The sequence below is a fragment of the Protomyctophum bolini genome (genome assembly GCF_963924005.1).
Source record: "Protomyctophum bolini genome assembly, chromosome: 5".
Classification (NCBI taxonomy): Eukaryota; Metazoa; Chordata; class Actinopteri; order Myctophiformes; family Myctophidae; genus Protomyctophum; species Protomyctophum bolini.
In genome coordinates, this window is record NC_137866.1 from 5126530 (window position 1) to 5140023 (window position 13494).

Sequence of the window (13494 nt, forward strand, 5' to 3'; positions counted from 1 at the left end):
GTTCAGCCAGAGCAGTACTCTTAAAGTTCACCAGATAATTCATACAGGACAGAAGCCCTACACCTGTGAGTGTGGGATAAGCTTCAGCCAGAGCAGTACTCTCAAACAACACCAGATAATTCATACAGGACAGAAGCCCTACACCTGTGACCAGTGTGGGATAAGCTTCAGTCAGAGCAGTCATCTCAAAGTTCACCAGAGAATTCATACAGGACAGAAGCCCTACTACTGTGAGTGTGGGATAAGCTTCAGCAACAGCAGTAATCTTAAAGTTCACCAGAGAATTCATACAGGACAGAAGCCCTACACCTGTGAGTGTGGGATAAGCTTCAGCCACAGCAGTAGTCTCAAACGACACCAAAGAATTCATACAAGAGAGTAGCCCTACACCTGTGACCAGTGTGGGAAATGGTTCAGCACAAGCAGTGAGTTAAAAAAGAACATGGCTGCAGTTATGGTTGTACTGCCACCCCAATCAGCTGCAGGGGTCAATGGGTCGTACCCCACACAGACAGACAGACAGACAGACAGACAGACACGGCCAGTCATTGGAGCGGTTAGACACCGCTCAAAAACTGGCAAACTTGGTGAACCTGTTGATCTGCAAAGTGTTAAACAACACATTTGTTTGTATCTATTAGTTACTGCCAGAGTGAGGTCTAGCCAACACTAACGATCAGGACTCCTGGATCGCAGCCCTCCACACTTTCCTATCATCAGGTTCTTGAGCTCTACAGTGTTGTTAGCTAAGCTGTCGCACCACAGTACGTCTACGTACATGGTTCACTTCTTTCCCCTCCTGGCTTTGCCCTGGGTTGGCTCCCATAGAGTCAGTTTACTTGCCTCTAGTTCTGGGTGCCTGACGCAGTGCCCAACCAGCCTCATCCTTCTCTGTCTGTGATCCGTGGTAGGTCCCCCATAGAGGTCCACATTTCTGATGCGGCCAGTCCATAACATAATGTAACCCATTTTTCACCCCTGTGTGAAAATGTGATCCTGGGCTCTACACACCCTCCACCAACCTAGTCCCCATATATGGGGGACAAGGGGAGAGCAACGGACTTGAACTCATGCTTCCTTCATGCCTGAGTGTCCAAGTTGCTCCTTTACACCTGACAGGGGGGAGTTTTCCTGGTTGGCCGAAGCGTGTGGAAAGGAACACGATATTCCAACTAGTTCCTTTCCCCTCCATCAGGCGCCCCGGCTGGCCAGGGGGAGGCAGTTTAGTGACCAGGATTACTGCATGTTTTTTGTGAGGGTACCTACCCTAGGGGACACGGAGAGAACTTGCAAACTCCACACAGAAAGCCGTCAATGTGTTTCTTATTTAATCAAGGATGCACAGCCTCTGTTCAATCGATCAACGATATCCTTATTATCCTGATATCCTGGACCCTGATGCGTGCACGTCAACTTTATTTGAATGTCTCATGCTATGTTGATGTAGGACTCTACACTCACTGCATTTATCTATTGTCATCATTTAATGTTCTCTCATGTAGCCTAGACTATTGTACACAACTATAAAGGACAGGGAAAATATGAATTGTCTCCCTCAAATAACAACATTAAATAATAGACTAGACATATTATTGTTCCTGACGAAACGATGTGGGGTCGATGCAAGCCAAAAGATTGTACTATAAATAATAATACAAATGCAGTCAAGGTCCCCAAACAAGTATTAGTACTCAACATTATATTTAGGCCAATAATGTAATTACAGTGATTATATCTTGGATCTTGATGATCTCCACTGCTCTCAGCTGGTTCCTCCCCTGGTGTAATTGATGTTGGCAATTGGCAATCGCACAGTAAAGATGATACTAATCGATGTGTGTGGTTATTTATAGACCTAGCCTCTTCATTTTTATCTCAAAGTGCACCTGATTGAAGCATTTTCTTCGCAAATTTACTTTATTTTATTTGTAATACCATAGTCATCATCATTGGTCAAATTTAAACTCTTTCAGCGCCACCTGGTGGCCACCAGTTTAGGCTTTGAGTGCCAATTCTCCCATTATAAAGAAAGAAAGAATTTGTAATTCTATTATGCATGTAATGTGCATGTCATCACCTGCACACCAGATTAGAGGAATTTTCCAAAAAAAAGAAAGAATATAAGAATATAAAATATAAAAAATATATAAAGAATATAAAAATAATAAAATAATAATAATTCCCAAGGGAAGACGTCTTGTCGTCCGTGGCATCCGGTACTTAATTGGCAATTAGACGTCTTGACGTTTATGGCTACTAAACAGTTTTAATGAACAATTACTACAACGAAGAGGCTTTGGATGTAGTGGTTAACTTGAGTTGTCAGCTGTTGGGTGGGGGTAAGGAACTGTGATTAGCATTTTTTTATATTTAATTGTATGTAATTTGTTTTTTTTCCTTCAGTTTTTTGTTTGTTTTGTATTCATGGACATATCCTGTTAGTTTGAAGATTTTGTTTTAGTGTTTGTGCTGCCATTTGGGCGTATGCAAAAATATGTGAATAATTGTTTTAAGAATACTATGTCATAATGAAAAACCAATAAACATATGTTTTTTTAAAAAAAGAATCAATTACTACAACTATTACCACCGATACCACCATCACTGCAATAACATTACTATCATTCTCACTACTGTCCTACCTCATAATTTAATATACTAATTATCCTGTGATATACTGTATTTAGACAAGAGAATACGCTTGAGCAGTAATTTGAATTGACAGATATTTCTGCTGTGTTTGACATCGTCTGACAAGACATTCCATATTCTCACCCCACGGACAGAAATACACATAATCTTCCGGGTGGTGCTGAGTCTGACACTGGGTTGTTGGAAGTTTAGGTCCTATCTTAATGGATAAAAATTCTAAGGGTAATATTTTGCGTGCCACCATACCCCGGCTTAATTATTCATAAACCGTCCAGGCATTTTTGGCTATTAGCTATTAGTTCAAATAGCCATAACTGTTTCCTAGACATGAAAAAGTTAGTTGTTTGTTATTTCCTCCCATTCAACTGCTTAAATAAGGCATAATTGCATATTTGCCGATTGCATTTGGAAAACATGGTATAGGCCTACTGGCTGACGTCATTCATTTCACTCCTATGCCATCAAAAAGTGGAACGCCCTACCAACAGTCATTAAGACATGTGAATCCCTTGACTCCTTAACAAACGCTCTCAAAGGGCACGTATACGGACGGCTGCAATTAGAATGTCCTTGACATGAAAAAGTTAGTTGTTTGTTATTTCCTCCCATGTTGGCGGCTCGACAGCTGTGTGCAGAGTGCACAGAGATGGGTACCGCTCAGTACTGCCCACGTAGGTTACCATTGGCTACAGTACCGCTCAGTACCGCCCACGTAGGTTACCATTGGCTACATTACCGCTCAGTACCGCCCACGTAGGTTACCATTGGCTACAGTACCGCTCAGTACCGCCCACGTAGGTTACCATTGGCTACAGTACCGCTCAGTACCGCCCACGTAGGTTACCATTGGCTACAGTACATGTTGCTCAAGCTCACGTGGACTCTGCTTTTCTGTTGGACCACTTTGGACACAGAGTTAATTATCGATTAACAGCATGTTTGAAGTTAAAGCACTGTTAAAACACTGATTGATTATTATTTTTCTTGCATGGGCTCTGAGTCTGTGAGCGCTACAGCAGCAGTGGGCGGAGAGAGAGTGAGAGGGTTGGTCCTGCATGTAAGCACCGTTCTGTCCCGTGTTGATCTGGGGGAGACTTTAAGCAGGAAGCAGAGCAGAGGACTTGGGTCCAGGAAGAGCCTCAGAGTGGACCGAAGGAGGAGATATTAAACTATTTGGGCTTTTTAAAAGAGAGATGTCGTCCGACAGCTTTCCGGCTGCTGCGTCAGAGAAGCAACAGATGGACCTGCAGGGAGCCATGCTGAAGCAGCCTGTGATAAAGTTACACAGAATAGGTGTGTATACATGTTTTTATGTCTCTGTACAATTTTTTCTTTCAGCTTCAACAGAAAGCAGATGCACAGAAATGTCGTCGGTACTCGTGGAGACTAGTAATGCTTCCTCCCAGCACGAAATCAACTGCGTGTGTCATGTGCGCGCGCGCGCGTGCGTGTGTGTGTGTGTGTGTGTGTGTGTGTGTGTGTGTGTGTGTGTGTGTGTGTGCGACTGTGCGCATGTGTTCGTGTGCACCTTGTTAGGGATAGTGTGGAGTTATATATGGATGTATTATCAGAATTGGTGTAAAATATATAGGGGGTCAAATTAATTGATCAACTGTGTTTCACTACTGAGATCTGTGAGGAGAACTCTGGGTCTCTGACCGTCACCGCATTCCTTGCATGCATTAGCTCTTGAATGGGGGTTGTGAGCTCCTTATCAGTTCCTGAAGAGGTGTGGGAGTCATTTACGACCTTCCACAGGCAGGCAGGGTCTCAACTTACTAAGGAGGGCACATGTCTATGTAGGAAGAAATAACTTCAACTGTGTGTGTGTGTGTGTGTGTGTGTGTGTGTGTGTGTGTGTGTGTGTGTGTGTGTGCGTGCGTGCGTGTGTCATGTGCCGTTTGTGTGTGTGTGTGTGTGTGTCTGTGTGTCATGTGCCGTTTGTGTTTGTGTGTGTGTGTGTGTGTGCGTGTGCCATGTGCCGTTTGTGTGTGCGTGCGTGCGTGCGTGCGTGCGTGCGTGCGTGCGCGCGTGCGTGCGCGCGCGCGTGCGTGTGTGTGTGTGTGTGTGCGTGTGTGTGTGTGTGTTTGTGTGCACGTTGATAGGGATAGGGAGTGTCAATTTAATTACATGCAACTTACACTGTAATTTCTCTTTTACTCAAACCACTGATATGCAAGAGGGTCGGATCGGGTCCGGTGGGGGAGGGGGGTCCATACAGGACACAAATTTGGTCAGAACTTATAAGATCCTGTTTTAACGGAGAAGTAATTTAAAAAAAAAAAGGAAGCTATAGTTATCTTCATTCTAATGCAGGTATTTCAGCTCCAAACTAAATTTTATTTTTTTATTTTAATTTAACTAGTATGAGTAGGAGTTTATAAACCCCCCGGACTGTCCGGGGGGTTATAAACTCCTTCAAATGCCCAGGGTTTCTCATGTAAAAATCACTCCTTGGGCTAATTTTTTTTGTTATGACGGCTATGGCCATTTTGAGCCCAAGGAGTGTTTTTTGTGCAAAACTAATGCTTGGAATTGGATTCAGAATCATGAAAACCCACTACTTAAATCATAAGGAAAGTTGGAATTATTTTCCTGTATAATAGGATGTTAATGGTATGGTCACATATTAACCCATACATTTTTAAAAAGCTCAATACTGACAGCCAGTCAGCAAGTGGATTCATGAATGTATATAGACAATATTTTAGACCAATAAAAAATACTATATACCGAATTTTGCACTTTAAACAATAGAAGCCTGTTGGCTGCTGGACTAAAGGTTGTCAATACTGTCACACTGAGGGAGAACCCACTTTCACAGCTTTTAAAGGGCATTTGAAACAGTGGTTAACCCTGGAACACTATAAAACACTACACTACTACTACCATTATATTTTTGCAATTTTCATAATGTTGCTGATGTCTGAGGTGGGTGGGTGTTTCAGTAGATGTAATTTCTTGGGGTCTAGTAGGACTATAGTAAATAATAAAAAGAGATACCCGTCCAAATAAACAACTAAAGTAAAGTAATTTAGAACATTATCAGTTGGTAATACAACACAGCTTAATTGCATGTTATTTCAAAACCTTTTTTCCTGTCCTCATTCTCCATCCCAGATGTCTTTCCTGCCCAACTCAAACATATCCACAGCAGACATAGACATCTCAAACATCACCAGAGAACTCAGCCCTACACCTGTGACCAGTGTGGCAAACGGTTCAGCCAGAGCAGTCATCTCAAACAACACCAGAGAATTCATACAAGACAGAAGCCTTACACCTGTGACCAGTGTGGGACAAGCTTCAGCCAGAGCAGTACTCTCAAAAATCACCAGAGAATTCATACAGGACAGAAACCCTACTACTGTGACCAGTGTGGCAAACGGTTCAGCCACAGCAGGATTCTCAAAAATCACCAGAGAATCCATACAGGACAGAAGCCCTACACCTGTGACCAGTGTGGGAAAGGTTTCAGCCGGGGCAGTACTCTCGAACAACACCAGAGAATTCATACAGGACAAAAGCCCTACACCTGTGAGTGTGGGATAAGCTTCAGCCAGATAAGTAATCTCAAACACCACCAGATAATTCATACAGGACAGAAGCCCTACACCTGTGACCAGTGTGGGAAAGGTTTCAGCCAGGGCAGTACTCTCGAACAACACCAGAGAATTCATACAGGACAAAAGCCCTACACCTGTGAGTGTGGGATAAGCTTCAGCCAGAGAGGTACTCTTAAAAATCACCAGAGAATCCATACAGGACAGAAGCCCTACACCTGTGACCAGTGTGGGAAAGGTTTCAGCCGGGGCAGTACTCTCGAACAACACCAGAGAATCCATACAGGACAGAAGCCCTACACCTGTGACCAGTGTGGCAAACGGTTCAGCCAGAGCAGTACTCTTAAAGTTCACCAGATAATTCATACAGGACAGAAGCCCTACACCTGTGAGTGTGGGATAAGCTTCAACCATAGCAGTACTCTCAAACAACACCAGTTAATTCATACAGGACAGAAGCCTTACACCTGTGACCAGTGTGGGAAAAGCTTCAGCCAGAGCAGTAGTCTCAAACGACACCAAATAATTCATACAAGAGATTAGCCCTACACTTGTGACCAGTGTGGGAAATGGTTCAGCACAAGCAGTGAGTTAAAAAACAACAACATGGCTGCAGTTATGGTTGTACCCCAATCAGCTGCAGGGGTCAATGGGTCGTACCCCAGACAGACAGACAGACAGACACGGCCAGTCATTGGAGCGGTTAGACACCGCTCAAAAACTGGCAAACTTTGTGAACCTGTTGATCTGCAAAGTGTTAAACAACACATTTGTTTGTATCTATTAGTTACTGCCAGAGTGAGGTCTAGCCAACACTAACGATCAGGACTCCTGGATCGCAGCCCTCCACACTTTCCTATCATCAGGCTATCTAAGTCTACCTTCTTTCCATCTCATATTCTCTCTCTTTCCCCTTTCTCCTGCTTTCCCGTCTCCCAATTGCCCGTCAATGTGTTTCTTATTTAATCAAGGATGCACAGCCTCTGTTCAATCGATCAACGATATCCTTATTATCCTGATATCCTGGACCCCGATGCGTGCACGTCAACTTTATTTGAATGTCTCATGCTATGTTGATGTAGGACTGTACACTCACTGCATTTATCTATTGTCATCATTTAATGTTCTCTCATGTAGCCTAGACTATTGTACACAATTATAAAGGACAGGGAAAATATGAATTGTCACCCTCAAATAACAACATTAAATAATGTCATATTGACATGGTGTTCCTGACGAAACGATGTGGGGGTCGATGCAAGCCAAAAGATTGTACTATAAATAATAATACAAATGCAGTCAAGGTCCCCAAACAATTATTAGTACTCATTATATTTAGGCCAATAATGTAATTACAGTGATTCTACAAGGATTGTATCTTGGATCTTGATGATCTCCACTGCTCTCAGCTGGTTCCTCCCCTGGTGTAATTGATGTTGGCAATTGGCAATAGCACAGTAAAGATGATACTAATCGATGTGTGTGGTTATTTATAGAGCTAGCCTCTTCATTTTGATCTCAAAATGCACCTGATTGAAGCATTTTTTTCGCAAATTTACTTTATTTTATTTTTAATACCATAATCATCATCATTGGTCAAATTTAATTACTACAATTACTACAACGAAGAGGCTTTGGATGTAGTGGTTAACTTGAGTTGTCAGCTGTTGGGTGGGGGTAAGGAACTGTGATTAGCATTTGTTTATATTTAATTGTATGTAATGTGTTTTCTTTTCCTTCAGTTTGTTTGTTTGTTTTGTATTCATGGACATATCCTGTTAGTTTGAAGATTTTGTTTTAGTGTTTGTGCTGCCATTTGGGCGTATGCAAAAATATATGTGAATAATTGTTTTAAGAATACTATGTCATAATGAAAAACCAATAAACATGTTATAAAAAAAAAAAAAAATTACTACAACTATTACCACCGATACCATATATATATATCATATATCATTCTCACTATACTGTCCTATACCCTCATAATTTAATATACTAATTATCCTGTGATATACTGTATTTAGACAAGAGAATACGCTTGAGCAGTAATTTGAATTGAGAGATATTTCTGCTGTGTTTGACATCGTCTGACAAGACATTCCATATTCTCACCCCACGGACAGAAATACACGTAATCTTCCGGGTGGTGCTGAGTCTGACACTGGGTTGTTGAAGTTTAGGTCCTATCTTAATGGATACAAATTCTGAGGGTAACATTTTGCGTGCCACCATACCCCGGCTTAATTATTCATAAACCGTCCAGGCATTTTTTACTATTAGCTATTAGTTCAAATAGCCATAACTTTTTCCTAGACATGAAAAAGTTAGTTGTTTGTTATTTCCTCCCATTCAACTGCTTAAATAAGGCATAATTGCATATTTGCCGATTGCATTTGGAAAACATGGTATAGGCCTACTGGCTGACTTCATTCATTTCACTGCTATGCCATCAAAAAGTGGAACGCCCTACCAACAGTCATTAAGACATGTGAATCCCTTGACTCCTTAAAAAACGCTCTCAAAGGGCACGTATACGGACGGCTGCAATTCGAATGTCCTTGACATGAAAAAGTTTGTTGTTTGTTATTTCCTCCCATGTTGGCGGCTCGCCAGCTGTGTGCAGAGTAGGGTTTAATGCCGGGATCCCGGGATTACGGGCCTCCCGGTTATAGGGCACGCAAATTCCCGACCGAAAATTTCTTCGGGACCCGTCATCCCGGAGGTGTTGTTTTTTCTTGTTAGAAATTACACTAAAGGAGTTTTCACACATTGCACGTTCTTTCCCCAGCTGATATATGAGTGCTCAAATGTCCAATCTGAACCCTTCCATCATTTTCAAACATGTTTGATGATATTTATATGGAATTATGGATCACACTCAAGGGCTGCAACGGGAACGGGAGCCAGCAGGACCGTAAATGAGGCGGCACGGGCGGTATTTAAATACCTGCGGGCGGGCACGGGTGGTCAAGATAAAATCAGCGGGACTCCGCGAATCCTGCATCCTCCCGCAATTAACCAGATACAGAGCTTATTATACACTAAATTTCCTGTCTGCGCTGGACAAGCACCGAGTCACTCTCTCCAGAACTGTGTTGGACATCTTCAGGCACGCTCCCAAAGCTGCTATAGCCTGGCTAATAACCAGACCGAATCAGCCGTTGGCAAAAACAAAAGATTGACAAAGCTGCTGCACTTGTCAATCATTTAGCCTAATCAGTCTCTGTGAGAACTGAGAAGTGTGTTTTACCCATAGAGTATTAAAAGGAGGGTTTTACCGACGGAGCGAGGAGTTTCCTTTCCCCGTGATGGACATTATCACTTCTAAACCCCTTTTGGTTTTTGCCTGCATGTGTGCGTCACTCAGCAGTCAGAAATAACGTGAAACGGAACGCAAACAAAGATGAGTATAGGCTACAATTTGTTTTATATAGTAACCACCAGCACCTCTCTCTCTCTCTCTCTCTCTCTCTCTCTCTCGCTCTACTAATCATCAGTGTGCTGTGCTGCGCACTGGCCGTGCTGGCTATTTTAACACGCAATCGGACTTTTCATAAAGTACAAAGCGGGATGATCAAATTCTCTGCAGTGGAGAAGGGGACCCAGGCCCAGCACCACTGCTCAAAGGGTGAAAGACTTATAGCTAAATGTGAAAGAAAGACGTGAGGTCGTTTACCCCCCCTGCTTCGACAGTCACATTAGTGCAAACTCCTTAAGTGTCACCGTCACGTTTTCTGAATAGCGTAGTAGGCCTATAACATTATTTTATTGCAGGCTATATGTTCATATTTCTTTCAAATAAAACGTTTTCAACCAAAAAATATCAATTCTATTGAACATATGAAGTATCTATACATATAAATGCATTTTGGTGGGCACTTCTTTTTTTCTGACGGGAAAAGGTCCGCAAATTCCCGGGAATTAAAATGAGCCAAATCCGGGAAAATATTAAACCCTAGTGCAGAGTGCACAGAGAAGGGAGCCCAGATGCTGCCATTTCCGCTCAGTAGGCTACCGCCCACATAGGTAACCATTGGCTACATTACCGCTCAGTACCGCCCACGTAGGTAACCATTGGCTACATTACCGCTCAGTACCGCCCACGTAGGTTACCATTGGCTACAGTACCGCTCAGTACCGCCCACGTAGGTTACCATTGGCTACAGTACCGCTCAGTACCGCCCACGTAGGTTACCATTGGCTACATTACCGCTCAGTACCGCCCACGTAGGTTACCATTGGCTACATTACTGCTCAGTACCGCCCACGTAGGTTACCATTGGCTACAGTACCGCTCAGCAACGACGTCGACTCTGTGGGGGCCATGGGGCTACAGCCCCCATGAAGAATTAAATAGCCCCTTTTATCCCCCATGAAGATTTTCGTGGACATTTTATATTAACATTACAGATTTTCTGGGAATTATTGACACTCTGTGACTCTGTCACAGTCGCAAACTATTTACACATGCTCTGAAATTCCGAAAATGTGAACCTCTCCGCCGTCTGTTCAGAGGTGTTAAAAGTACTCAAATGCTAATCGGGTTTCTTTTGTTTTCACCTAGCCAAGTGTTATGGCTAGGGGGGGGGGGAGGCGGGGCTGCTAGCCCCCATGAGGATCATCAGAACTCGACGGCTCTTTGGACAGAGTTAATTATCGATTAACAGCATGTTTGAAGTTAAAGCGCTGTTAAAACACTGATTGATTTTTTTTGTTTGCATGGGCTCTGAGTCTGTGAGCGCTACAGCAGCAGTGGGTGGAGAGAGAGTGAGAGGGTTGGTCCTGCATGTAAGCACCGTTCTGTCCCGTGTTGATCTGGGGGAGAGTTTAAGCAGGAAGCAGAGCAGAGGACTTGGGTCCAGGAAGAGCCTCAGAGTGGACCGAAGGAGGAGATATTAAACTATTTGGGCATTTTAAAAGAGAGATGTCGTCCGACAGCTTTCCGGCTGCTGCGTCAGAGAAGCAACAGATGGACCTGCAGGGAGCCATGCTGAAGCAGCCTGTGATAAAGTTACACAGAATAGGTGTGTATACATGTTTTTATGTCTCTGTAGTACAATTTTTTCTTTCAGCTTTAACAGAAAGCAGATGCACAGAAATGTCGTCGGTACTCGTGGAGACTAGTATGCTTCCTCCCAGCACGAAATCAACTGTGTGTGTGTGCGTGTGTCATGTGCCGTTTGTGTGTGTGTGTGTGTGTATGTGTATGTGTATGTGTGTGTGCGCGTGTGTTTGTGTGTGTGTGTGTGTGTGTGTGTGTGTGTGTGTGTGTGTGTGTGTGTGTGTGTGTGTATGTGTGTGCGCGTGTGTTCGTGTGCACGTTGATAGGGATAGTGTCGAGTTATATATGGATGTATTATCAGAATTGGTGTGAAATATATAGGGGGTCAAATGAATTGATCAACTGTGTTTCACTACTGAGATCTGTGAGGAGAACTCTGGGTCTCTGACCGTCACCGCATTCCTTGCCTGCATTAGCTCTTGAATGGGGGTTGTGAGCTCCTTATCAGTTCCTGAAGAGGTGTGGGAGTCATTTACGACCTTCCACAGGCAGGCAGGGTCTCAACTTACTAAGGAGGGCACATGTCTATGTAGGAAGAAGTAACTTCAACTGTGTGTGTGTGTGTGTGTGTGTGTGTGTGTGTGTGTGTGTGTGTGTGTGTGTGTGTGTGTGTGTGTGTGCGTGTGTGTCATGTGCCGTTTGTCGGTGTGTGTGTGTGTGTGTGTGTGTGTGTGTGTGTGTGTGTGTGTGTGTGTGTGTGTGTGTGTGTGCGCGCGCGTGTGTTTGTGTGCACGTTGATAGGGATAGGGAGTGTCAATTTAATTACATGCAACTTACACTGTCATTTCTCTTTTACTCAAACAACTGATATGCAAGAGGGTCGGATCGGGTCCAGTGGGGGGGGGGGGGGGGGGGTGGGTCCATACAGGACACAAATTTGGTCAGAACTTATAAGATCTTGTTTTAAAGGAGAAGTAATTTTAAAAAAAAAGGAAGCTATAGTTATCTTCATTCTAATGCAGGTATTTCAGCTACAAACTATTTTATTTTTTTCTTTTAATTTAACATCTATTAATATAGTGTTGCCATACGTCCTCTTTTGGGGGGTCTGTCTGGACTGTCCGGGGGGGTTATAAACTCCTTCAAATGCCCAGGGTTTCTCATGTAAAACCAAGGAGTGTTTTTTGTGCAAAAATAATGCTTGGAATTGGATTCGGAATCATGAAAACCCCCTAGTTTGACATACAGTCACATGCTACTTAAATCATGAGGAAAGTTGGAATTATTTTCCTTTATATAGGATGTTAATGGTAGGGTCACATATTAACCCCTATATATATATATATATATATATATATATATATATATATATATATATATATATAAAAATACTATATACCGAATTTTATATATATATATATATATATATATATATATATATATATATATAAAAGCTCAATACTGACAGCCAGTCAGCAAGTGGATTCATGAATGTATATAGACAATATTTTAGACCAATAAAAAATACTATATACCGAATTTTGCACTTTAAACAATAGAAGCCTGTTGGCTGCTGGACTAAAGGTTGTCAATAATGTCACACTGAGGGAGAACCCACTTTCACAGCTTTTAAAGGGCATTTGAAACAGTGGTTAACCCTAGAACACTATAAAACACTACACTACTACTACCATTATATTTTTGCAATTTTCATAATGTTGCTGATGTCTGAGGTGGGTGGGTGTTTCAGTAGATGTAATTTCTTGGGGTCTAGTAGGACTATAGTAAATAATAAAAAAAGATACCCGTCCAAATAAACAACTAAAGTAAAGTAATTTAGAACATTATCAGTTGGTAATACAACACAGCTTAATTGCATGTTATTTCAAAACCTATTTTTTTTCTGTCCTCATTCTCTATCCCAGATGTCTTTCCTGCCCAACTCAAACATATCCACAGCAGACATAGACATCTCAAACATCAGCAGAGAACTCAGCCCTACACCTGTGACCAGTGTGGGATAAGCTTCAGATGGAGCAGTCATCTCAAACGACACCAGATAATTCATACAGGACAGAAACCCTACACCTGTGACCAGTGTGGGATAAGCTTCAGTCAGAGCAGTACTCTCAAACAACACCAGAGAATTCATACAGGACAGAAGCCTTACACCTGTGACCAGTGTGGGACAAGCTTCAGATGGAGCAGTCATCTCAAACGACACCAGATAATTCATACAGGACAGAAACCCTACACCTGTGACCAGTGTGGGATAAG

General features: G+C 42.6%; 2 protein-coding genes across 5 annotated transcripts in view; one reads left to right on the forward strand and one right to left on the reverse strand.

Annotated features, from left to right (window-relative positions):
* The window catches only part of itpr3 (inositol 1,4,5-trisphosphate receptor, type 3), a 127997-nt gene that overhangs the window by 47266 nt on the left and 67237 nt on the right, over positions 1 to 13494 (reverse strand). The window lies entirely within an intron of this gene.
* On the forward strand, positions 3790 to 7357 carry LOC308315925 (uncharacterized protein; the record flags this gene model as incomplete). The annotated part of the gene is made up of 3 exons (XM_080764198.1): positions 3790 to 3945; positions 5773 to 6609; positions 7353 to 7357. Exons 1-3 carry the CDS (start codon positions 3846 to 3848, stop codon positions 7355 to 7357), a joined length of 942 nt encoding a protein of 313 aa, XP_080620324.1. The 5' UTR covers positions 3790 to 3845.